Source organism: Polyodon spathula, chromosome 2 (assembly GCF_017654505.1).
Source record: "Polyodon spathula isolate WHYD16114869_AA chromosome 2, ASM1765450v1, whole genome shotgun sequence".
In the NCBI taxonomy this organism is placed as follows: Eukaryota; Metazoa; Chordata; class Actinopteri; order Acipenseriformes; family Polyodontidae; genus Polyodon; species Polyodon spathula.
Window position 1 is genome coordinate 21,171,919 of NC_054535.1, and position 24,030 is coordinate 21,195,948.

The 24,030-nt window shown below is 35.7% G+C and overlaps 1 protein-coding gene across 2 annotated transcripts; it reads left to right on the forward strand.

The window, feature by feature from the left end:
* The first annotated feature begins 2,058 nt into the window (after positions 1 to 2,058).
* Positions 2,059 to 23,993, forward strand: LOC121331273 (T-cell leukemia homeobox protein 1-like). Of its 2 annotated transcripts, XM_041278555.1 has the most exons (4): positions 2,059 to 2,868; positions 13,634 to 13,843; positions 15,657 to 15,894; positions 22,436 to 23,993. In XM_041278555.1, exons 1-4 carry the CDS (start codon positions 2,388 to 2,390, stop codon positions 22,650 to 22,652), a joined length of 1,146 nt encoding a protein of 381 aa, XP_041134489.1. In that variant the 5' UTR covers positions 2,059 to 2,387; the 3' UTR covers positions 22,653 to 23,993. The 2 variants fall into 2 exon arrangements, with proteins under 2 accessions (XP_041134489.1, XP_041134498.1); XM_041278564.1 differs by lacking the exon at positions 13,634 to 13,843.
* The last annotated feature ends 37 nt before the right edge of the window (positions 23,994 to 24,030 follow it).

A 24,030-nucleotide genomic window follows, 5' to 3' on the forward strand; every position in this document is an offset into this window, starting at 1 on the left:
GAAAGGCTAAGTTACTACTGCCAATCAAACCAGATGTCGGCCAATCGCCGATACAGTTTAAAAACAGACTAAAAACAATGACTAGCTACAGTAAAAATAAATAAATAAATAAATAAATAAATAAAAATAAATAAGGGCAATTAAATAACATGTTGCGTGACCCCAGTTGAATATTTTATATTATTATTATTATTATTATTATTATTTATTATTATTATTATTATTATTATTATTATTATTCACTGGCAATTAAACTATTGTTAACATAATAATTAAACAACCCCTTGGGGGAGAATGAAGGAATTACCTGCTGCTTGCCACAATCACACCAGCAATGAAATAATCTTTTTGGATCGGTCATATAGGCTGAATAAATCTGGTTCATTTTTAAGAATCCGAGATTAGTTCAACAGGAGCGCATCGTAGTGGGAACCAGTAATTCAAGGTGATGCCAATCAAATTCCACAAAATCCTTTCGGAGACTTTTGTAAACGTGTCCCTTTTACTGTGTCGGTGCCGCAGGGTCGTCATAAGGGCTGTTAAGAAGCAAGAATGCACCGGCAGCACAGCAGGTTTACAGTAGGCATGAATGAATTACTTTTGCACTCAGTACTAAACTATTACTATGACTAATAATAATAATAATAATAATAATAATAATAATAATAATAATAATAATAATAATAATAATAATAATAATAATAATAACGTTATTTGTAAGGTATATCTATAAATGTAAAGCTAACCATTGTATCGGTACTAAATACAAAGGTATAAAATAAGACATACTCTTGGAACAGAAGTCTTTGGTATCGTCTTTCAACTTAAAATGCAGATTATTCCTGTTAAAAATTATGTATGAATCATTTAATTTGTCACCCCTTGCTAAACGTATAACAGGAAAATAATAGACAAATATCACAGTTTCAGGATGTAGTATTAATTTTGTGTCAGCCAAAATATTGTTCCAATAATTCCAAAAGGTAGTCTACATACAATACATGTTTTTCATATCGTTAGTTATAATGTGATACTAAGGCTGAGGGAACACAGAGCCACTTTTTCAGGAACTGTTGTTTGAAACCTGGTTCCAGGAGACCTAGTCTGAGGTTGCCGCAACAAACCCCCAAGTCTCCCCTGGTGTGCCATGCTGTGACCTGAAACCTATCTCCTGAAACTAAGTTCCAAGCCACGAAGTGGCTTCATGTTCCTTCATCTTAGGTGTTGTTTTAAAGAGCCTAACGGAATATAAGGCAGCCAACAGTGAAAGATAAAGCGCATGCCAACTTCGTGTTTTAAGCAAAAATGTTAACAGACTACATGCAAACATGGCCTTTAGGCTACTATAATAAGCATGTACTAATAATATAACAAAACAAACAAACAAAAAACCCTTACTAACACGTGCTAATGCAGAGCCGGAGTATTCTGTGTAGTGTTCTTCCCATAGCGGCATGTTCTTTTAGTTTTAAAACGTTCTTGATATTCAGAGATGACAACATTGCTATATTCTTCTGTGGCGTATTGTGTATGAACATTAGAAAAATATATAGTACAAAAATAGACCCCTGTAGCTTTAAGGACAAAAAAAAAAAAAAAAAAAAAAAAAAAAAAAAAAAAAGGAAGAGAGGAACTGGGAAACTCCGCCTTCCTAAGCACCAATCGGCGGGCGAGTCCCCGGGATTTTGGCTGAGTGGGAGTCTCACCTGCGGAAAGTCAGTTTGAGAGCATTAAAGAAGGCTATTGCTGACGGTCCAATTAATATTCATGGTAAGCAGGTCTTTATTTGGGATCATCATTTAATGTGATGGGGCTTTGTAAAGACAGGAAAAGTGTTGCCTAAGTTTACCGGAGCACCGTGTGTTGTATTCTTGCATACACGCCACAGGACCTTCTTAAGACCAGAGCCTGTACTTGTCAAGCCATTTGGTACTCCCCAGTGTGGGATTCTTTCTTTACAGCGTCGCGAGTTGTTCGTATTGTTTTATTATCTGTTTCGTTAAAATGATAGAGGCAGTGCAATGCGTGCTGCATACTGACAATAACATCGTAAAATGATAGAGGCAGTGCAATGCGTGCTGCATACTGACAATAACATCGTGAATTAATTGATGATTCGTCTTCATAATTGACATTGGGATGGAATATATACCACATTTCGACTCTATGAATGGATTTCACATGCCACATTATAGCAATGTATAGCTCACCAATTCTGCACTGATGGTATACATTTCTTAAAAACACAAAACAAAACTTTTTTTTTTCTTTTTTTTTTTTTTCCAAAGTTTTTTTTGGGATATTTTTAATTTATTGGATATTTATTTGGCAGTGCTTTGAGAAAAGGGATACTTTTTCTGTACACGCGTTTCATCTGCTGATAAAACATGGAACACACCGGGATAGAACGAGTGAATCAGACTCACCAACAGCACGAACCCATCAGCTTTGGAATTGATCAGATATTGAACAACACCGACCAGCAAACCAGCTGCATGCTTCCAAGCCGGAGCAGCGAGGCGGATTACCAGCTGGCCAGCAATGTCTATGCCAGTGGCTACAACAGTGTGTATAGCCCGGCCTGCTCCATGGCAGCGGGGTTAGCAGGATCTTATAACGTGAACATGAACATGAATGTTAGCATGAATATGAATGTTAACGTGAACCCCGGGGGTGCAGGCGGAGTAATCCGCGTACCAGCACACAGACCAATGGCCCCAGCGCCACATCCGCCTCCCCCGACCCGCCCGCCGGGCATCTCCGCTGGGGTGCCCACAGTGCCATCTGTACCCAATATGGGCGACGCGGCGAACTTTACATTCCCCTGGATGGAGAGCAGTCGAAGATTTGCGAAGGATAGGCTCACAGGTGAGTTCTTTATTAAGTGTTAAATTTCAACAAAATTCGTAATGTGAACGCTTTACTTTTGGCCCAGACACTTTGATGAAGGGGTTTTGAATAAAACAAACTCTTTCTTGTTGACGTGTATTATTATTATTATTATTATTATTATTATTATTATTATTATTATTATTATTATTATTATTAGTAGTAGTAGTAGTAGAGTATATGACGTAACCCAATTGTTTATAGTGTTTTAATAATAATTCCAATGTTTTCGGTCTGTTTAAAAAAAAAGAAATATATGTGTGTGTGTGTGTGTATATATATATAATGAAGACAGATATTGTCGGTATAGCCTACTAGACAAACACAATGAAATTGGTGATAATACTTTAATAATTAATATCGACTTAAGATGTCTCGTTTGTATGATAATTCTGGAAAATGAAAATGGAAATTTTTTGACATTATTACTTTTGTGATGAAAGATGTGATTTAAAAAATGCAATTATAGTACATAATTAAATATAAAGCCCAGATACTAGTACTACCACTACCATTACCACCACCATCACTATTACCACTACCACCAAGACTACCACCACCACCACTACCACCACCATCACTATTACCACTACCACCAAGACTACCACCACCACCACTACCACCACCACTACTACTATTACCACTACCACCAAGACTACCACCACCACCACTACCACCACCACTACTACCACTACCACCACCACCACCACCACTACCACTACACCACCACTACCTACTATGGACCATGACAGACCAACACACCACCACTACCAACACCACCTTTACCCTACTAAAACTACTGATACCACCACCACTACCACCACCACCACCACCCACTAGACTACCATGACCACTGGTGATCTTGAACTGGTACCCACTGACCACCACCACCACCATACCACTAACCACGATTACCACCACTGACCACCAGACGACTACACCACCACCATGAATGTTGGTGGTGACTGGGGACTGATGGTGGTGAAGACACCCCAAGACTACCACCACCACCACTACCACGTACCACCTGACTACCACCAAGAACTACCACCACCACCAATGGACTACCACTACCACCCACCACCACCCACTACCACTACCACTACTACCACTACCACCAAGACTACCACCACCACCACCACCACTACCACTACCACTACCACCACTACCACCAAGACTACCACCACCACCACTACCACTACCACTACTACTACTACCACTACCACTACCACCACCACCACTACCACTACCACTACACACCACCACCACCACCACCACTACCACCACCACCACTACAACCCACCACCACTACCACCCACTACTACCACTACCACTACCACTACCACCCACTACCACTACCACCAACACCACCACCACCACCACCACTACCACTACCACCACCACCACTACCACTACTTTTTACTACCACCACTACTACCACCACCACTACCACTACTACCACTACCACCACTACTACTACCACCACTACCACCACTACCACTACCACTACCACCACCACTACCACCACCACTACCACCACCACCACTACCACTACCACCACCACTACCACAACCTACTGATAGTACATGGTGGTGGTGGTGGTGATTGGTGATGGTGATGGTGGTACTGACCAAGGTGGTGGTGTGGTCCATCTACTACTACTACTACTACTACCACCACTACCACTACCACTACTACTACCACCACTACCACCACTACACCACCACCACTACCACTACCACCACCACTACTACCACCACCACTACCACCACCACCACCACCACTACTACCTACCACCAAGACTACCACCACCACCACTACCACTACCACTACTACCACCTACCACTACCACTACTACTACCACTACTACTACTACTACTACTACTATACTACTAATAATAATAATAATAATAATAATAATAATAATACAATAGGCTACATATTTTTAAATATTTTTAAACACTTTTTTTTTTTCAGGATGTAAGATTGCGTATACCCACATCAGTCCTACTGTGGAACTGGGTGAATATAATTCAGTTATTAATCATAAAAGAACATTACAGACATTTGGTTAGCCTGCCAGTGGTGATTCATATTCCCGGATTAGTTATGTAATTCAATTAGCACTATGTACAAATAATGAAATCCCAAAGAAGCTTAAGAAAACAAAATCATGTTTATTTATTTATGTTCCAAACAAGTTGAAACACAGTGCCACCAGAAATACAATTAGTTTTTTAATCATAACATTTCTGACATATTTTGTTATGGCTACAAATGTTAATGTTACATTGTGTTTAGGCCTAGTATTACAGTTATATAAGGGTCTTTTGCATGAATACACATCTATTGCAATTGAATTAAAATTACAAATAAGGTTAACATTTGTAATAAAAATCGCATAGCAATGGTAAGAGAATTAGAAATGATAGAGACAAAATACAAACAAAACAGTACAAAAATGTAGGATATGCAAAAATGTAAATCTTTAAAGAAAATAAAAGAAACACTGTCTGGGCTACTCATCATAGTTTGTATGATAGAGGTTAATGTTTGTTGTGTACAGTGTGTTTATTTTCTGGGAATGCGGTATCCGTTTTATGAAAAAAGTGATCGGAATAACAACGAAGTTAAATGGATATTTCTAGGTTTTATCGGTGTTAAAGACCCCTCTTCCGAAATCGTGAGGGAGAGATCAATACGAAGCCCAGTTGGTAACCGTGTGTATATCGCACATTATGGGAGTTTGGGCACAGGAACAGCATAGACCACGAAGGAAGACATTTGTTTCAATCCCAGTGAACGAATAAATAAGACAAATATATAGTTACTGTGTGACTGCAACACACACACACACACACACACACACACACACACACACACACATATACTATGAGGAAGCTTGGCCTTTTTGAGCGACTGCAGCATTGTTGCAATGATCATGAATCAGAGTTTAAGCTAATACAGAACATCTCAAAAGGGCTGTTATTATTATTATTATTATTATTATTATTATTATTATTATTATTATTATTATTATTATTATTATTATTATTATTATTTTTTAGCAAAACTGGGACAAACTTCCTTATTTGTAATTATTTCATTCTTTTTTTGTCAGTTACCCTTTCAACTTAAATATTTTAGATTTACAGAAGGAATATTTAGGACAAACATGTAACCTACCATTAAAAACAAATATGCCATTTTTTTTTATTATTTAATTGCATCCTCTTAAGAAAATCTGTGCCAAAATATGTGTTATTGTTTGTGAACCAGTTCAGGGTCTCGGTTCCATATTGTGAGATCGTAAATTCAAATACGTTAGGTCTTTAGACCAATTTTCACCTACAATCTCCATCACTTATCACAGTTTAATATTTAATATTTAACTAAATAATTATTAAATATGTTAGCACACATGTGTCAGTTAAAAAAAAAAACAAAACAGTAATGGCATCTGCCGAAACAGCAACAACAACAGAAAAAAAAAATACATAATTATAATAATAACAATAACAATACACAATAATGCAAAATAAGAAACCATGTCAAAGATGCTGCGCACCCATCTTCCGATGACCCCTATCGCTCTAATTGACTCAGCCGATGTCTTAAATACACCGCGTTAATTAGAACAGCCATGTTTCTCAAAGTTCAATGAGAGAAATGACTGTGGAGCTCCTGTCGAATTTATATACCAAGTAAATTAGTGAAATACGACAGGTAATACGACCAAGTGTGAGCAACGTTATATGGAAACGTTAACTCTATGGTATATTGTGCGCATAATAATAATAATAATAATAATATAATAATAATAATAATAATAATAATAATAATAATAATAATAATAATAATAATAATCCAGTTTGGCTGTTAAATACTAATTTCAAAGCATGTCTTTCATTAATAGGTGTATTTATTTGTTCATGCATGTTTTATGTATGTTCTCATCTCATTTGATGCAGTCATAACAAATTGTTCAATATCTGGTTGTAACTGTATTTACTTTACACAAAAACTAAACGTTATCTGTTAAATAACAATTCAGAAGGATCTCAAGTAGACAAATAGGGCAGCCATAATGTGCTCAACTGGGTAATTCAGTAACATACTGAATGTAACTTTTAACACATTTTAACAAGTTCCAACAGAGGAAGACATGTGCAAGCATATTTCCATGCTGTCACCTAGACATCATTCATATAATTCATTTCATATATATTCTACTCAGATTTCTAAATAACTCACCTGGAAGACTTCTGGGCTTCAATTGGGTCCCCTTAAGTAGAAACTGCAAATCCAGCAGGTTCATGTTGGAGATAATTAGGGACAACAATATAATGTGGGTCTGTTCCATTTATTTAAATTGTTTATTTAAATCCTATGCACTGCTGCTATTCAAACAATTCAAAGAGCACAGTGTGGCCTATTCAATGATATATATATATATATATATATATATATATATATATATATATATATATATATATATATATATATATATATATATATATATATATATAGCGGCCTGATTTAATTGCAGCTGACTGTTTAATTCTCTAAAAGAAGGGGAAGCCTCTTAAGTATATTTTTTTTCTTAAAAAGTAAGTAAAATTCCCAAATGAGTAATAGTTGTATAATTAAACTGTGTCAGTATATACATCCCCCACTGTTTAGATAAACTGGATATCTTATCTGGAATTGTCCATACTTTTTAACCAAAAAATTAACTTACAAATACACGCACTGCACATTGGTTTCCTTAATCAGGATTTACAAAAACTTAAATTATCTACAGGAACACCATTTAGATATGACACTGATTATTATTATTATTATTATTATTATTATTATTATTATTATTATTATTATTATTATTATGCACAGTTAAGACCTGACCAACTTATTCATCAAGGAATTTTAAAAGAATGTTATTGTTTGAAGGAAATGCTTAACTACTAAAAGGTGTGTGTTCAAAAGGGTAACAGTAGAGAAATACAGAAAGAGGATGTCTGTCAACACAACATCTACATTCCACAATAAACTACTCACTCCTGCAGCTGGGGACTGTGTTTGTTCACAGTAAAGATCACAGAATGAAATTTGAGGCTAGTGCCCTCAATCATATTCGCTCAGGCAGCTTTCAGGATAGCTACTGTAGGGCTAGGGCTTGGTCATCCAGTTCTGTTTTGAAAAAAAATATCCCCTTTTTCTTGTAAGCATTTCACAGGTCACAGGAAAACCTAGTGGCCCCATTTGAGTATAGAACCAAATTCTGAAGGGATAGCTAAATGATATTTTATGTGCAATTCAAAGCATGGCTTAGAGTTGGAGAATCCCACACTAATATTCAATGTCATGTTAAAACATCATTCAGTTTTACTCATTGCTACATTATTCCTTATTAAGCCTCATGTGCACCCTCCATTCCGAAGATAGCAAGAGGAGTTTATTGACAGTCCAGGTTGTTAACATTCCCCAAATGTAGTTTAAGCTGGAGAGACAGACTTCTTTATTATGCGATAAAAATCCGCTCCTGTATTGTGTTGCAACCCATTATCTCTCAACCACTGTGGTGAATCTGCTTGTTGAGTTGAAAATCCGCTGTGATAGAAAATAAATATTTAAATATTAAAAAATCTCAATAACAAACACTACAAATAGATCAGAACAGTTAAAGATAGTGCTGATAATGATTTTGTTTTTTCCGGAGTAGATTTGGTTTAGCTTTTTTTTACAAAATGCAACTTCAGTCTCTAGATCATGAGATGATGTATGTTTGTCATTATATTTATTCACGGACAGGGAAATGAAAATGAAACTCACCAACAATATGTAAATATCAAATATTCAAAATACTGTATTCTTTCGAACTAAGATGCACATTTTAAACCAGTATTTTCTTGTCAAATACGGCCTGCTTCTTAAATTCGATTATAGTGATATGTGTATTAAAATCTCCAACAAAAGGTGTGACTGCCTGAGTACACAAACAGCAACATGACTGACTTGCGAGAAAAGACAAACAAAATTACCATTGCCTGATCTCGAATCATCCATGACATAAAGGCAGCCATTTTCAAAGAAGTGTCATTAGCTTCCTGAGGAGTTAGAAGAGAAGCTTTTACAATTTCAGCATCTCGTTATTAGGTTAAGTTCTAACAAACAGGACCAGCTTTGACAGACCGGAAATGTTGATCAGACCACTTATATTTTGACATGCCAAGCAATACCACAGTTCACAAAAAGGGCGAAGAACAGGTGTGAGTAATCACGACTAAAAATGAAAAGCGTAACTGTAACAGGTGCCTACAAACTGCTTCCATACATTGTTTATTTTTTGTTTTATATGTGTAATTGAAGGAATATGGTACAAGGCTTTTCTCATGAAATATTCAACATTGGGATGCCTGTATTGTGTTTTAATAAATTAACAGTGAAAATGTATACATATGTAAAAAATATAAAAACCTTTACATATGCATAGTGACAGATTAATTGCAAAAATCTTACGGTCTGTGGAGAAGATTAATGTTTAATGCGTTACTCAAGCGTCAGCTGGGTTAAAATAGGAGTAGCTGGATTTGTATTCCTTTATATACTTGCAACTCCAATGGTGGAGGTTAAAAATGTGTTTTACTGAGATGAGCGTTTCCTACTGTTTTATCTATATTTGAATTGTTTACATGTTCATTATATATATATATATATATATATATATATATATATATATATATATATATATATATATATATATATATATATAAACATACACACACACACACACACACATATATATATATATATATATATATATATATATATATATATATATATATATATATATATAAACAACATTTACAATCACAAGGCAACACAAGAGGAATAATAAAACACACCAGTTTGGTAACATTTTTAATTTTTTTAATTTTTTTTTTAATCAATAATCCACCTTCAGCAATTGGTTATTGTGACGGCCAGCTCACCAAACAGACCCGCTTGGGTTCTTTTCCCTTCACAAATCATGATCGACACACAGGATTGAAAGAAAAATAGCACTGTTGCGCACTTTTAATTACAAAAACAAACAAAAACAAAACAACTAGCTCCTTCGGAGCACTGACTAAACATTCGTTGCAGGTTCCTGACTAGCTCGCAGGACAGATACGCCGTTTACCTGCAACAAAAACACAAATAACCACACAGATTTATACAAGACTTACAATATTTACGACTACGCACACAAAGTCAGGCTCTTCCCTCAGCAGACTGGCTACCTCTTAAATACCCTGCACCTGGCTCTAATTTACAATTACCACCAGGTGCAGGGGATAACTAAAGAATAAAACAATTAAACAATTAAACAATTAAAACCCTTAGCCCATTCACCCAATCGTGCATTCTCACATATTTTTTTTAGCAGGGAGGATTTTAACCCCCTGCTATCTCACAGTTATATTTTAATCTCACCCATTTCTGTTATCTTCTCCCACAGATGTCTCTTTTCCACTCTCAAGTATACCCAGCTCATTTATAATGTGTTTTGTCTCCTATACATACATAACCACTCCACCACACCTTCTTTATGTGTCTTCACATATTTGACATGTTTGATGGTTCTGTGAAGTAATTGCTAAAAAAAAAATGCAATGTGAGTCAATGTATTACTTGTCCTTCGATACCTTAACACGGGAATGTTTAACCCCCAGAACAATCCATACCTAATGCGAATTCAGCATGAAAATATTTGTGAATACAGACCACCTTCTCCATATAATGCCAGGTTTTGACACTCACAGTTGCAAATGTCATTACAGTTAGATCGATAACATGTAAACCGCTAAAGTGTGACATGCAGACTTTTGATATTCATTCGCAGCAGGGGTAAAGTCACTGGCCTATAGCAGTGTATGTTCCCTCCGATGCAATGTGTGTTGTATTTCAATGAAAGTTTTTTTTTTTTTTTTAAGGTAAACAACCTTTCGGTACACTTTTGTTCACTTCTCGACAAAAATAAAAACCTGGCTGTTAAGACAAAACATGCAGGTTTTGTTGAGTTTGTGTATATTGTGCATTTTGTGAAGTTAATCTTTAATTCTGTTGTAGCTGTAAGTGTTTTACCATCGCCACTTAGGACTGCATCATTGCGTTTGCTGTCGCTCTGCTAAGGTATTGTCATGGGTATGCTTTTCAGCTGTTAATTTTCCAAAGATAACAGAATTTCTGTGTCATAAAGCACAGCTGAACCTGACTGTATAATAAATAGCAATAGATGTTGCTGCCATCATTCAATATCCTATTTTGAGTCGTTTACAGTTATATTGATTAGATTGCACTAAAGGTAATGTTCGCAATGGGGGAAGAAAGTCCTATTGCAGAAAAGTATAACTTATTTCGTTATAGGCTGAGATTTATCTGAGGCTGCATTCTTTTTTTCAATAAACTGATACTAAATTGTATTACTTATACACATTGTTGAGTATCCTCCACATGATGTGCAGAGTTATGTGGATTCGGAGATTCCTTTTAATTTTGTTCTGAGGTGCCAGTGCTCATGGCATCCTTATTAGTGATTCTTTTCTAAATCTACTTGTTTTCCAGTTGTGGCTAATTTCAAATGAAACATAATATTTGTTACATGTTTATAAAATAGATTTCTGTTTTCTGACTGTTTCTGGCATCACTTTGGTGCATCTTTCAATTAAGAGTAGACTCGTAAGGTAAACAATTGATTCAGTTGCTGACCCTTTGCATTGTGAGGTTGAGTGCTTTTTTCTGTGTGAATAATTGGCTAGTTTATTATGACAAGGGTATTTTATTACTATTTTATTAATACATCTTTTACTTTTTTTTGTTTTACAAGCTTATATAAATACAAGTTAATACCTTGTGTACGGAGTCTCTTATTGTTAGAAGAGATATTTGCTATTTTCTTTTTTTTTTTTACTTTAGAATTGCGCTGTATGTTTAATGCACAAGATTTACTGGACTTTCGGCAGATTCTCAATGGTTAATTTCTTATATGTGATTTATAATATGCAAAATAACCTTTCTGTTAACTAAATTAATGTCAGATTTATTTAGAAAATATGAAGGTAGAAATGTGCCCCCTTTATGTATAAGTAGATTGTTGAGCGTCCTTTGTTCTTGTTTGTTTGGGTATACTACTTCTTAATTCTGGTAATGAGGTCTCGGGTAGATTGCTATGGATTACAGACCAGTTTCTAGTCAAACAGATTTTATTGACATCATAGAGAAAAACAGAATAACTGAATAAGCTTTACAAGACAAAGAGTTTGCATCTAGAATAGCTCTGCCCTGCTACCTTAATCTCGAGGTTGCTTTTCTGATTGCTGAATTATAGCATCAAAGTTCACAAGCATTAACTGTATACCACAAAATTTTTTAATTTTTTTTACAAAAAATAAACATCAAATTATGGAAAAATAAAATGATCTGGATTCATATCATAAAAAAGCAGAATTTTCAATGATGAGTCTTTGACAAGTTCTTCAAGAGATAAAATACTATATTGTACATGCTGAGTAAATAAAACATGACATATAACCATAGCAGCTCATGCAAAAATGATATCTTCCACATCAAAATGTAATGTATTTGCAACCACAAAGCTCAGTTCTCACCTCCAGTCACAGGAATTAGAGATATAATGATAAGTGCCAGATACTTGGAATCTGTAGACCCTACTGTGCTCCCCATGGTGCACGAGCACACTTTGACGTGATTTGCTGTGTAAAAACTATTTTAGTTTCTTTTTTCCTTTTAAGAAAACTTACTTGCATGTTACCAATTAAGAAAATATAAATTGTCAATAGTTTGTTTAAAAATACAGTACTAATATAAATTATATACAGTATGTCTATGTTGTTTGTATACAAACATTTAACATCTTTCAGTTAAATAGACTCTCAATTAAAACAGTGTGTGTGTATATATATGTGTATATATATATATATATATATATATATATATATATATATATGACCTATTTGGTAATAGCATATCATAACTTTGTATGGGGATTTCTTTTTTTTACATTGATATGATTATTTATCAAACATTAAGATAATTTAAGTCAGTTCTACCTTGAGCTGGAGGGCATTTTGAAATGCATTTAAAGAGTTCATGCCATAGCAGTTCAAATAGTGTTCTTACAATAGTAACAAGTGAGAGACAATATTTGATCAATTCACTATTTGATAAAACCAAATTGTAGAGCAAACCAGTTGTAGAGTAACCACTGAAATTAAGTTGATTTAATCAATATTTTCTATATATTTAGTTACCGTACTGTACCCACCAATGTCCATCCAGGTCCTTTTAAGAAAACATACAACCTTTTGTTTTTGTTTTTGGTCTACTCTAATTCAACATGCATCTTGAAAGGAAAGCCTAGTAACAAAATAGTAACTGTCCCACCTAATTTTAGGATAATAAATCAGGATACCTCAGGTATCCCATTACAGTATTTATATGGCCCTCACTTCACATTTGAATCATTTGTCCCACTAGAGTAATGCTTGTATTTTTACCAAGAGACAATGTGACCAAGTTAAAACTAGATTCACATTATCCTGCGATGTGAAATACTTTTACTCACCTTAGAGAACATTACCACAGTTCATGTAATGTATTCAATCTGGCCAGCAATGAGCCGCTGTCCAAACTGTGGACATCCAAGTGGCTGGCTGACTGTATCCCCTCTATTATTCTTTAGCGGATCAGACTTTGGAAGGACAAGTTGGAGGCCACTCAACGAGAGCAGTGGCTGCATCCCTGGCTAGCCTCCAGTCTGCTCCAGCAGCAGAGATCTGCAGGGCATCCACCTGGGGTTCTGTGAACACTTTAGCCAAACACTATTATCCACAGCTTGCATTTGGAGACAGTCCGCTAGTGGACTTTCCATTTCACCAGGGTGGTCGTCCAGGTGAGTTTATCGTTTCCCTGGATGAGTGGCACTGTGGCTTGCCAACCAGAGGCACCTTGTTTCCATGAGAGGGTGTCTGGTTGGAGACATTGTGATGTACTGTAGAGGGCTAACTTGTTTTAAACTCACCCTTCAGACCTGATTAGGGTTTTATCATTTCTACACATATGTGTATTGCTAATAATAATAATAATAATAATAATAATAATAATAATAATAATAATAATAATAATAATAATAATAATAATATTAATAATATATAATTTATTTTTAAAATTAATTTTACCCCATTTCTCTCCCAATTTGAAATGTCCAGTATTTAGGCTCAGCTCACCGCTACAACACCACAGCACTGACCTGGGAGCAGTGAAGACAAACACTGTCCTTCGAAATGTGTGCTGTCAGCTGACCGCTTCTTTTCACTCTGCAGGCCCGCCATGCAGCCAGCCCAGAGCTACAGTGTCGGAGGACAACACAGCTCTGGGCAGCTTACAGGCAAGCCCGCAGGCACCCGGCCAGTCTACAGGGGTCGCTAGTGCGCAGTGAGCTGAGGACACCCTGACCAACCTAAGCCCTCACCAGCTGGGCCAATTGTGTGCCGCCCCCCTGGGAGCTCCCATCCACAGTCAGCAGTGGAATAGTCTGGACTCGAAATGGCGATGTCCAGGCTATAGGGCGCATCCTGCACTCCACGCAGATCGCCTTTACTGGATGAGCCAATTGGGAGCCTTGACATGTATTTTTTTTTACTATAAGCTTACGTATTTATTATGTTTTCAATCATTCTGAATGGCCAGGAATTCTGTGGCTGTAAAGCTTTTCTTTTTTTTTTTTTCTAGTCCTTGATCTGCTTGCCCTCTTGCTTTAAGGCCTATGTAGTTTTGCCATTTACTTGTTTTCTGGATTTGTTTCCTGTGATATTGTGAGCTTTCAACTCTGTTGACATCTCCTGGCTCATGGTACAGTATGGAAGCATGTGGAGACAACAGAGCTGAAAATTACTGAAAAAGTACTGAACTGTGGATCTGATGAGACAGCTGTTGTTTTTTTTCTTTATTTTTTCAGTTTATGCTCTTTAGGCAGGGGAGATTTATTGAAATACATTGAAGTGTATAATGTGTGGGGTATTCATCCTCTGTATTACCAAAAGTATATGTCTTGCATACTAGAGACATGTGTATAAGTTATTTGTTTTTTATTAACATAGTGCATATTGTATTGGAAGAAGCATAGTTTGCTCATCAGAGCTCAGGACTACGAGAACTAGAAGCATCACATACTGACACACAGAGTAACCATGGCACACACAACCTCAATCAAGACCCCACTAGGAAAGATATAATCTCCTTTTTTATTCAAGCTTTATTTGTGGATGAAATTTGCAACATTTTGTGAAAATATACTCTAGTAATGTTTCAAAACTAGTAAGAAGCAGCTTACTGTAGGTGGATCACAATAGTTTTGTAACATTGTCAGTAGTTTTCTTCTTTCACATAAATAAAGCAATGTATATACTGTAGTTAAATAGTGTTTTCACAATAGTGGTGTTCATAAAACTTTACACTCACTATATTTAAACAACTGTTTTTTAAACAGTGTTGATCCAGGATTTTAAAACACAAGAGTAATCTGTAAAACCTCATTAGAAACTGCTGCGAAAGACATAATTAATGCCTATCCTTATTAAATTCATCATGAAAAGCATACGGTTAGAAGATTGTATAACTTGCCTTGTCTTCATCAGTGGCATATCTATTTGCCTTCTTTTCTCTTTGCCCTATTAAAGCTCTCTTTTTCCCCTCCTCCCTCACAGCGGCCTTGTCTCCGTTTTCCGTGACTAGGAGGATTGGACACCCCTATCAAAACCGGACCCCGCCCAAGAGGAAGAAGCCCAGGACCTCCTTCAGTCGAGTCCAGATTTGCGAGCTGGAGAAGCGCTTTCATCGACAAAAGTACCTGGCGTCAGCAGAGCGGGCCACCCTGGCCAAGGCACTGAAAATGACTGATGCGCAAGTCAAGACCTGGTTCCAGAACAGGAGAACAAAGTGGCGGTAGGGTTCCATCTGCAGTCATTTACCAGCAGGTTTTAAAGGGACTCAATCTGTTTGTCGTTTCTCAATTTTGGTTTGTGATACCTGGTCTTAGCAGATCACACTCTTTCACTGCTTGTGTCAGAAACAATAAAACAAGTATAAAAATCTAGTAAGCCAAAATAAGCTCCTATTTACCATAAAGATAGTCGAAGACCTGCACTGCCACACTCTGAATGCATATACGTGCACATTTTACGGGAACATGAGAATATCACACATTCCTACAACAGTCTAGCACAGTGAATCTCAACCCTAGACCCCGGGACCCCCTGTGCCTGCTGGTTTTCATTCCAACTGAGCTCTCAATTACTTAACTAGACTCTTAATTGAACTGATGATTTGCTTAATTGGACCTTTTTAATTATTTTTAGCTCGATAAATGATTGCAGATTTCAAGTTAACTGTAACATTTTATAAGTAACTTGAACTCTGCAGCTGTTTAAGAAATGAAAACAATTAAAAAGGTCTAATTAAGCAAATTATCAGTTCAATTAAGGGTCTAGCTAAGTAAGTGAGAGCTCAGTTGGAATGAAAACCAGCAAACAGTATGACCTAATTATTATCAACTGGTGGCCAAATCACTTAATGAGCTAATGATTAATGCGGAAAGTGGAGGCTTACATCTTAAGTCTTTATCTGTTTTTTTTTTTTGTTTTTTTTTGCATTACAATTTATTTGTGAAGCATACCATATATGACACTAAACAAGCTATTTCACCTGAAGTGACCCCTATTCAGTGTTGGTAATTACTAAATAATGTGTTACCCTTTAGTGTGTTTAATATGAAATAAAGTGTGAGTCAAGTATATATATATAATATATATACCTTATATATATATATATATAATATATAATATAATAGGATATATATATATATATATCACCTTCATAGTGGGCCACCATCACAAAGCACTTTACAAGATACAAGACTAGGGTGTGTGAACTATGCATCAGCTGCAGAGTCACTTACAAGAACGTCTTACCCAAAAAACTGAGCCAAAGGAGGTTAAGTGACTTGCTCGGGGTCACACAGTGGCTGAGCTGGGATTTGAACCGGATAGTTACAAAAAGCCTGTTTCTTTAACCACTGGACCACACAGCCTCCTATAAAATGTTGATTGTTTTGACCTACACTTTCCAAAAAACTAATTTACTGAGCAATGAAATAAAAAAGCTGAAAGATGTCTCAATAGAATCCCCATGTGTAGCTTACAGCATCACTTGAGCAGAGTTAATATTCTATCTTTATTTTATCCCCACATCTCTTGATAATAAAAAATAAAATAAAATAAATATTATGTTTTTGCTGAGCTTTCCTTTAAAAAAAATACATACAGATATTTGTTTTTACTTAACAAAGCAAAATAAATAAATAAATATTAAAATAAAATACAAACTGGTAAATTCCTGAGTATTTCTTTTCAAAAGCACAACTTAAACGCTAGTTCCTAATGATGAAGTGTAACATTCTGCAGTTTAATGAAGTATACACATAGATCAGTTTGAAGTACCATGAGCACAATTCCAGTGAAAGACTGAAAAATACATAAAATCCTTTTTGACAGCCTGTGTTTTCTGTATATTAGCTTATGGAGAAAATTGTCTTTCATTTATGCAAAAAATACCAGTTTAGTAAACATGCAATACTAAATATTCCATATCTTCATTCATAATTAAAGTGTCAAAACACAATCTAATTGCACCCTTTAAAGGGGAATGTTTTTGCTTAAATATACTTACTTATACTTTATGCAAAGCGATACAGACATATATCTGCTTGTAAATGTTGGATTAAACCTTGCAAATTGAGATGTCGATGTATAGGGCATATAAAAGCTTTCTTTTTTAAGTTTGAATATTCTGTTAAAAAAAAAAAAAAGGTTTTCTTGCTATAATAGATAGCCTATGCACGAATTGTGTATTTGCGTGCTGCCAGTGTGTTTAATAAGGGTATGATCAAATGAAGGGATGATAAATCTAATTAGAATAATCTGGTTAACTGTAATGTGTGGCTAATGGATGATGTATGGCCTGTTTGAAAGATGATGGGAGGCTAGGAAATTCTAAACAGATCTGGCTTTAACCCTTTTCACCCTGCAGAGCAAAATAAATAATTGCAAAATATGTATTCAATTATAATTTCAAGCTTTCACCAGACAAATAACAACAGACTGGTACACACTGCAAATTAGCCATTTTCATGTTATAGCGATTTTAAAGTGAGAAACCTCTATAACACATCCTGTGTAATATATACATAGGATTATGCACCCCTTTCACAAAATGTTAAAGAGTAAGTAGAGGGTTTCTGAAAATATGTAGCATTACACATCCCCACGTGTTGCTACAACTGTTTATATAACATACCTGTAGTTTTTCTTTTCATTGTTAACATCCTGACAATGTTTCACACTTATAACTTTAAAGTCTGTTTCAAGGTTCTTTTCAAAATGGCCGCTCTAATGCACTGGTTTTTGAGATCACTGCAGGAAGAGGGATAAAAAAAATAAATTAAAAAGAAAAATATAACAACAAGTGCTCTGGCTTTTCTGTTCTGTACCACATCCTGGATCGTTATTGCTGTGTTATCTGTTTAACAATGTGGGTAATAATCCTCACACTATCAGTGCACTAGAGCGGCCATTTTGAAAAACAATCCTTAAAAAAACATTCCATAAAACAGCCCTTAATGTTTTTGAATAAGGTCCTATTTTTCAGATATTGTTTAAAATTACCCATGCTAGTTGTATATCTGTATGGTGTAATTTTCACCATTGAAAGATTATGTATGAATTTATCACCTATAATTGAAGAAGAATATATATTGAACAAATTATAACTTGACTTTCAAAGACCAGAGCATTCATATCCCTTATTGAAATTAACCCATTGTACTGTGTGCAGTTTTGACTGAGAATATTGTATCAGCTTACATTAAACTGTGCACCAATATTCTATCCTTACTTTACAGCTAATCAGGAAGCTGGTTGATATTTTATTTCTCATGAGGTTACCTATTGCCTAAAATTATGTCCCGGGAGAAATTAATTTCATTATAGAGACTATACGTTCACTAAGACAACATACAATTATACAAAGCATTCCCAAATCATTTAAACTAAGAACGGGGATTGTGGAGAAGAAATTGAACAGAAGAGTTGGTCACTAGGTGCTGAGATTAACGTTCTTTTATTTATGTAATTTTTCAATGACATTGTTTATAAGTAGAATTTGATCTCAGTCATGCAGTTAGCAGAACAATAACCCAAGCATGGCTGCTATTAAATAACTCTCTGGTTCTGTTTAGTGTCATCACTGTGTCGGTGAGGTTGCTTGGCTTCATGCCTCACCGATAGTGCAAAGCAACAAAGCACACCTTGTTGTGTCTTATTACTTAACTATCTGTGAATTTGTAAAAATCCCCGATAAAATTTAACCATAGTACAAGCGTAGAAAAGTACAGTGGCTCATTAAGGGCAAGGAAAAAAAATAAAAGTACAAATTGGTTATGTCAAGATCATGAAAAAAAAAAGATAATCTTGACATAGCTGTTCGAAATGTCGAGTTCCTGAAATAATTTATCTTATGATCTCGACATAACAAAGTTTTTTTTTCATTAATCCATGAACTATTTAATTGATAACCTCTAACCCTGATGTGTATTCGTGTTGTGCACCCCTGCTTTATGTGATCTACAATTTCCTAATTTTAAATTTCTTTCCTGTTTAATATCCTCTTAAATGTGTTCTGTATGGCTGTTTGCTTAGATCATTATTTGAATGCTTACTAACTTTTCCAACAAAAAATGCTTATTAGACAAGGCAGAATTCGGGGAAGTTTGGTGGTGAAGCTGCAAAGGCTCTATAGCACACTGCTGTGCGCTAATATACTTTGATACTGTATTTACACTATAATCGTAAATCTCGAAAAACTACTCACTTCTAAATCTTTTGTAGCCATTTTTGTATTACTTTAGTATAAATACATGTTAATTTGGATTCATATGTTGTTTTTTTCTGACTTTATGTGAACGAAAAGACACACATTTGCCCGTTTTCCCATTGGAAATAGTGATAATTTGAAATATCACTGTCCTGGTCACAAAAGCAAAGTTTGTGGGGAATAATAGCCATTTTCTATACTTTTGAGGCATAAGCAATTAGGAAATAACACTTACTACCCAGGAACAAAAAAATAAATAAATAAATTGTTACACGGTGTTATTAGATCTGATTTTGAGAGACTAACGCATGCTTTTGTTTAATCAAGAATAGATTATTGTAATGCACTTTTTCTGGTGTCCCAAAATGTGTGGTATCCCGCTTGCAGCTCGTTCAGAATACCATCGCTAGAATTCTGACTAAAACCAGGAAAAGTAAACATATTACCCCTGTTTTGGCCTCTTTACACTGGCTCTCTGTGCAGTGTAGAATTGATTTTAAGATTTTGCTGTTAACTTACAAGGCCCTGAATTGATTAGCACCTAGTTATTTGCAGGAGTTACTGACCCTGTATCTTCCAAACCACAGTCTGAGATCACAGGATGCAGGGCTGCTGGTTATTCCTAGGGTCAACAAAAGCAACACGGGAGGGAGGGCTTTTTCTTGTAGAGCTCCTACACTATGGAATGCTCTGCCTTCGTTTGTCAGGGTAGCTGGGACCGTTGCAATTTTCAAGTCAAGACTAAAAACACACTTTTATAAAATGGCTTTCTTATCTTAGTGGGTTTTAATGTAACTTTAAAATTGCTGCTTTTGAATTATATATAAAGGGTCTGACTGTGGCAGATGTATGTGTGACAACATGGTATACAAATGTATTATGGTTTGTTCTTTTTTTCTGCTATGTACTGTACAGTGCTTTGCAATACTTTTGTGTTAAAAGCACTATATAAATGCAATAAATAAAAAAAAAACATATATATTGTATGGGCTCCAGTGTACAGGATACCACATATATGCTTCGCCACCTCACTTTGAAAAATCTTTACATAGCTGTGAGAAAAAGCTTTGTGAACAAGGCCCAAGTTTTCATAAAATATATATTGATATCTTTGACTTTTAATCTTGACATTGTGCAGGAGTATTACAGACTTATTTGGCTATATCTTGAGATCACCCTTGCTGAGACTCTCTTCCTTTAAAAATAAAAGTTGTACATTATCATATCAAATCTCCATGCATGCTTATAATAGGGTGTTATAGGTGTGTTATGTCATGTCCAGTCCAGCTGTGGGATTCATGTAAGACCATGTCATTTTCAGCTAAACAAGTATATTAAACTGCTTCTCTTACACTTAACTGTTTTTATTACTTGAATCAGCAGTGGCCAGGTTGTGTTTCTGACCATAGCTCGTTCATCACTCCAGTGCTAAACCATTATAACCTGCTTTAATTGGGTTATATCTTATGGCCATCACCAGCTGGGACACATATATGATAGCATATATGATTAGTGTACTACACAAGCATGCTGGGCCACTGCATTGTTTTAGTATAAAGCCCTTTCCCACGTGAGGACTCCTTATCAGAACTGATCAGTTCCTCATTGCTGCTAACTGCTCATGCACTAAGACGGTTTATCAATATACCCCCACCACATTGTCATCACCTTGAGTCATGGCAAGGCATTGTTTTTTCATTGTATTTCCAAGATTATTGAGATTATTTTTCACTGGGCTCAAATCAAGAATTTTGCCTTACCATAACATTATATATATATATTATATATATATATTATATATATATATATATATATATATATATATATATATATATATATATATATATATATAATTTTATTATTTTTCCCTCCAATAAAAACAAATGCCACCTTGTCTAGGAAGAATCTTCATCCTTGGTTCTTTACTAATCCCTATAATCTAACTGGAGTGGACTTCTTATGTTCAAAATAATACTGTGTCTCTGCTTAGTCAGTTGGGACCAATGTGTAATGATTGCTTTCTTCACTATACTAGGACGCTCAGCTGTCAGTAGCTCTTGTGCGGAGCTACAGCCAGGACCCATGTTATGGCCCATATTTAAGTGGGTAAAGTTAAACAGATACTTTATACCATCTACATTTTCTGAGTATTTCATTTCTGTTTACCTGTTGATGTTCTTTTCTATAATTAAATATTGCTGTTTGTGTTTATATGAGAATTTACCATAAATACCAACCAATGCCCTTTTTCAACTACGATGACTGCTTCTGGGAAGATTTCGAAATTAACACAAAAGGTCGAGCAACTGTAATTGGTGCCCTTCTCTATACAAAATCACAGTTACACAGGGGGCAGGACACCTCAAAGCACTCCCAATGGTTAAAATAGGACTTTAGTTGGTAAGGCTGGTAAATCTAAGCAGAAACAACAGTTGATAAAAAACAAGAAAAGAAAAAAACAACACATGCCGTTTATAAAATGATGCCGTCCTAAGTAGTGCAAATACTCTAAACATACGAAATACTTGTTAACCTTATGCTTTCTTGCTTGTTCCAGGAGGCAGACGGCAGAGGAGCGGGAATCGGAGAGGCAGCAGGCAAACAGGTTGATGCTGCAGCTGCAACAGGAGGCTTTTCAGAAGACCCTGAGCCAGCCCATGCAACAGGACCCTCTCTGCTTGCACAACTCCTCCCTGTACGCCCTACAGAATCTCCAGCCCTGGGCGGAGGACAATACAGTCACCTCAGTCACAAACATGGCCTCAGTCGTCTGAGGAAGTCATGAAAATAATAACAAGACCAGCACAGACCGAGACTGAGAAAAGCACAGGCTCCAGATACGCTGCCATTGGGAATAGTTGATCGGATAGAGTAGGGCTCTTCGTTTCTGAAAAGATCTGTTTTAAGCAACTGAAGGCCTTAATATAATATGTGTCTCTTGCTTCTAAGAGCTGCAGTTTACTAAAATGGCTGAAACTTTCGCTAGGGTTCAGTCTCATGAGCACCAGAATGTTTGTCCGCAAAACTGCAATGACATTCTAAAGAAATAGGACTTTTAATTAACCTAGTTGTTTTACTATCCTTCTGTATTTTTATAATGTTGATTATCCTAACTCAATAGTGAGGCATTGCAGTAATGTTGTTAAATTGCAGAGAATGCAAAGCCAACAACAATAACAAAAGAATGAACGGAAGAAAATAATTTCATTTCAGCTCTTTTTGTCACCACGGATTTTGCCTACAAGTTTAGGCTGTCTACAAACCTAAGGGCTTTCTAAGGGTTTGATCAATGTTTTCATTAGGCCTAATATAAAATCTACCAAGACTGGCAAGTGAATAATACCAAAGTTTAATGTCTTTCACACTGCTATACAAAAACTGTCCTGCTTTTTGTAGAAATATGCAATGCATGTCCCTGATTTAGATTTTTAGTTCTGCTCCATATATGCTTTGCTTTCATGCAGGTTTCTCTCTTGCCCAACATTTATACTTTGTGAACAGAAGTTACATTTTTACTTTAAATTGTGCTGTGGGGTCTTCCATAATATCACATGGGATTATAACATCAACTAAACATTGCATAGTTATATAAAGGTGCATAGGAGGTGTTCCAAAGCTCAGAAGGTTCCATTATAAACCTGGTTCCTTTTCATTTCTTTCTAGGTTAACCGATGGCAGATTCAATTCAAATGCATGTGTTAACCCCTGTGACAAAGTAATTTCCATTACAGGAAAATGGGCTTCATGGCCTTGGCCAATTGAGAAAACAGTTCTTCGTAACTTTACCTAGTTCAGGAAGCTCTATCTAATTGGTTGTTAATTTCAGCTTCTATTTATGCCTCTTTCATTTGGATGTTGTGATTGGCCATTGTCAAATTCTTCAGTGAAGTCCTGCCAAATAAATAGGGGTTATTACAGCACTGTGAATACAGAGTGTGAAACAACCCCTCTCTGAGCTGGGCAAGTCGTTGGATGGCAAATTTAGGTCCTTGATGTGTCCTAATATTTGTACACACAATGTCCCTTTTAAACGTTTGCCATGATAAGAGCATAGGAAAATATAATAAAGCATATAGTAAAAGTATGATAAAGCATACATAAGCATTGTAAAGAATACTGAGGTATGGTAAAGAATATTAATAAACATGGCAA

Coding starts and splice junctions, on each gene's coding strand:
- LOC121331273 (XM_041278555.1), top strand. CDS start 2,388: ATGGAACACACCGGGATAGAACGAGTGAATCAGACTCACCAACAGCAC. Junction 2,869..13,633: donor TGCGAAGGATAGGCTCACAG/GTGAGTTCTTTA, acceptor ATTATTCTTTAG/CGGATCAGACTTTGGAAGGA. Junction 13,844..15,656: donor TCACCAGGGTGGTCGTCCAG/GTGAGTTTATCG, acceptor CCTCCCTCACAG/CGGCCTTGTCTCCGTTTTCC.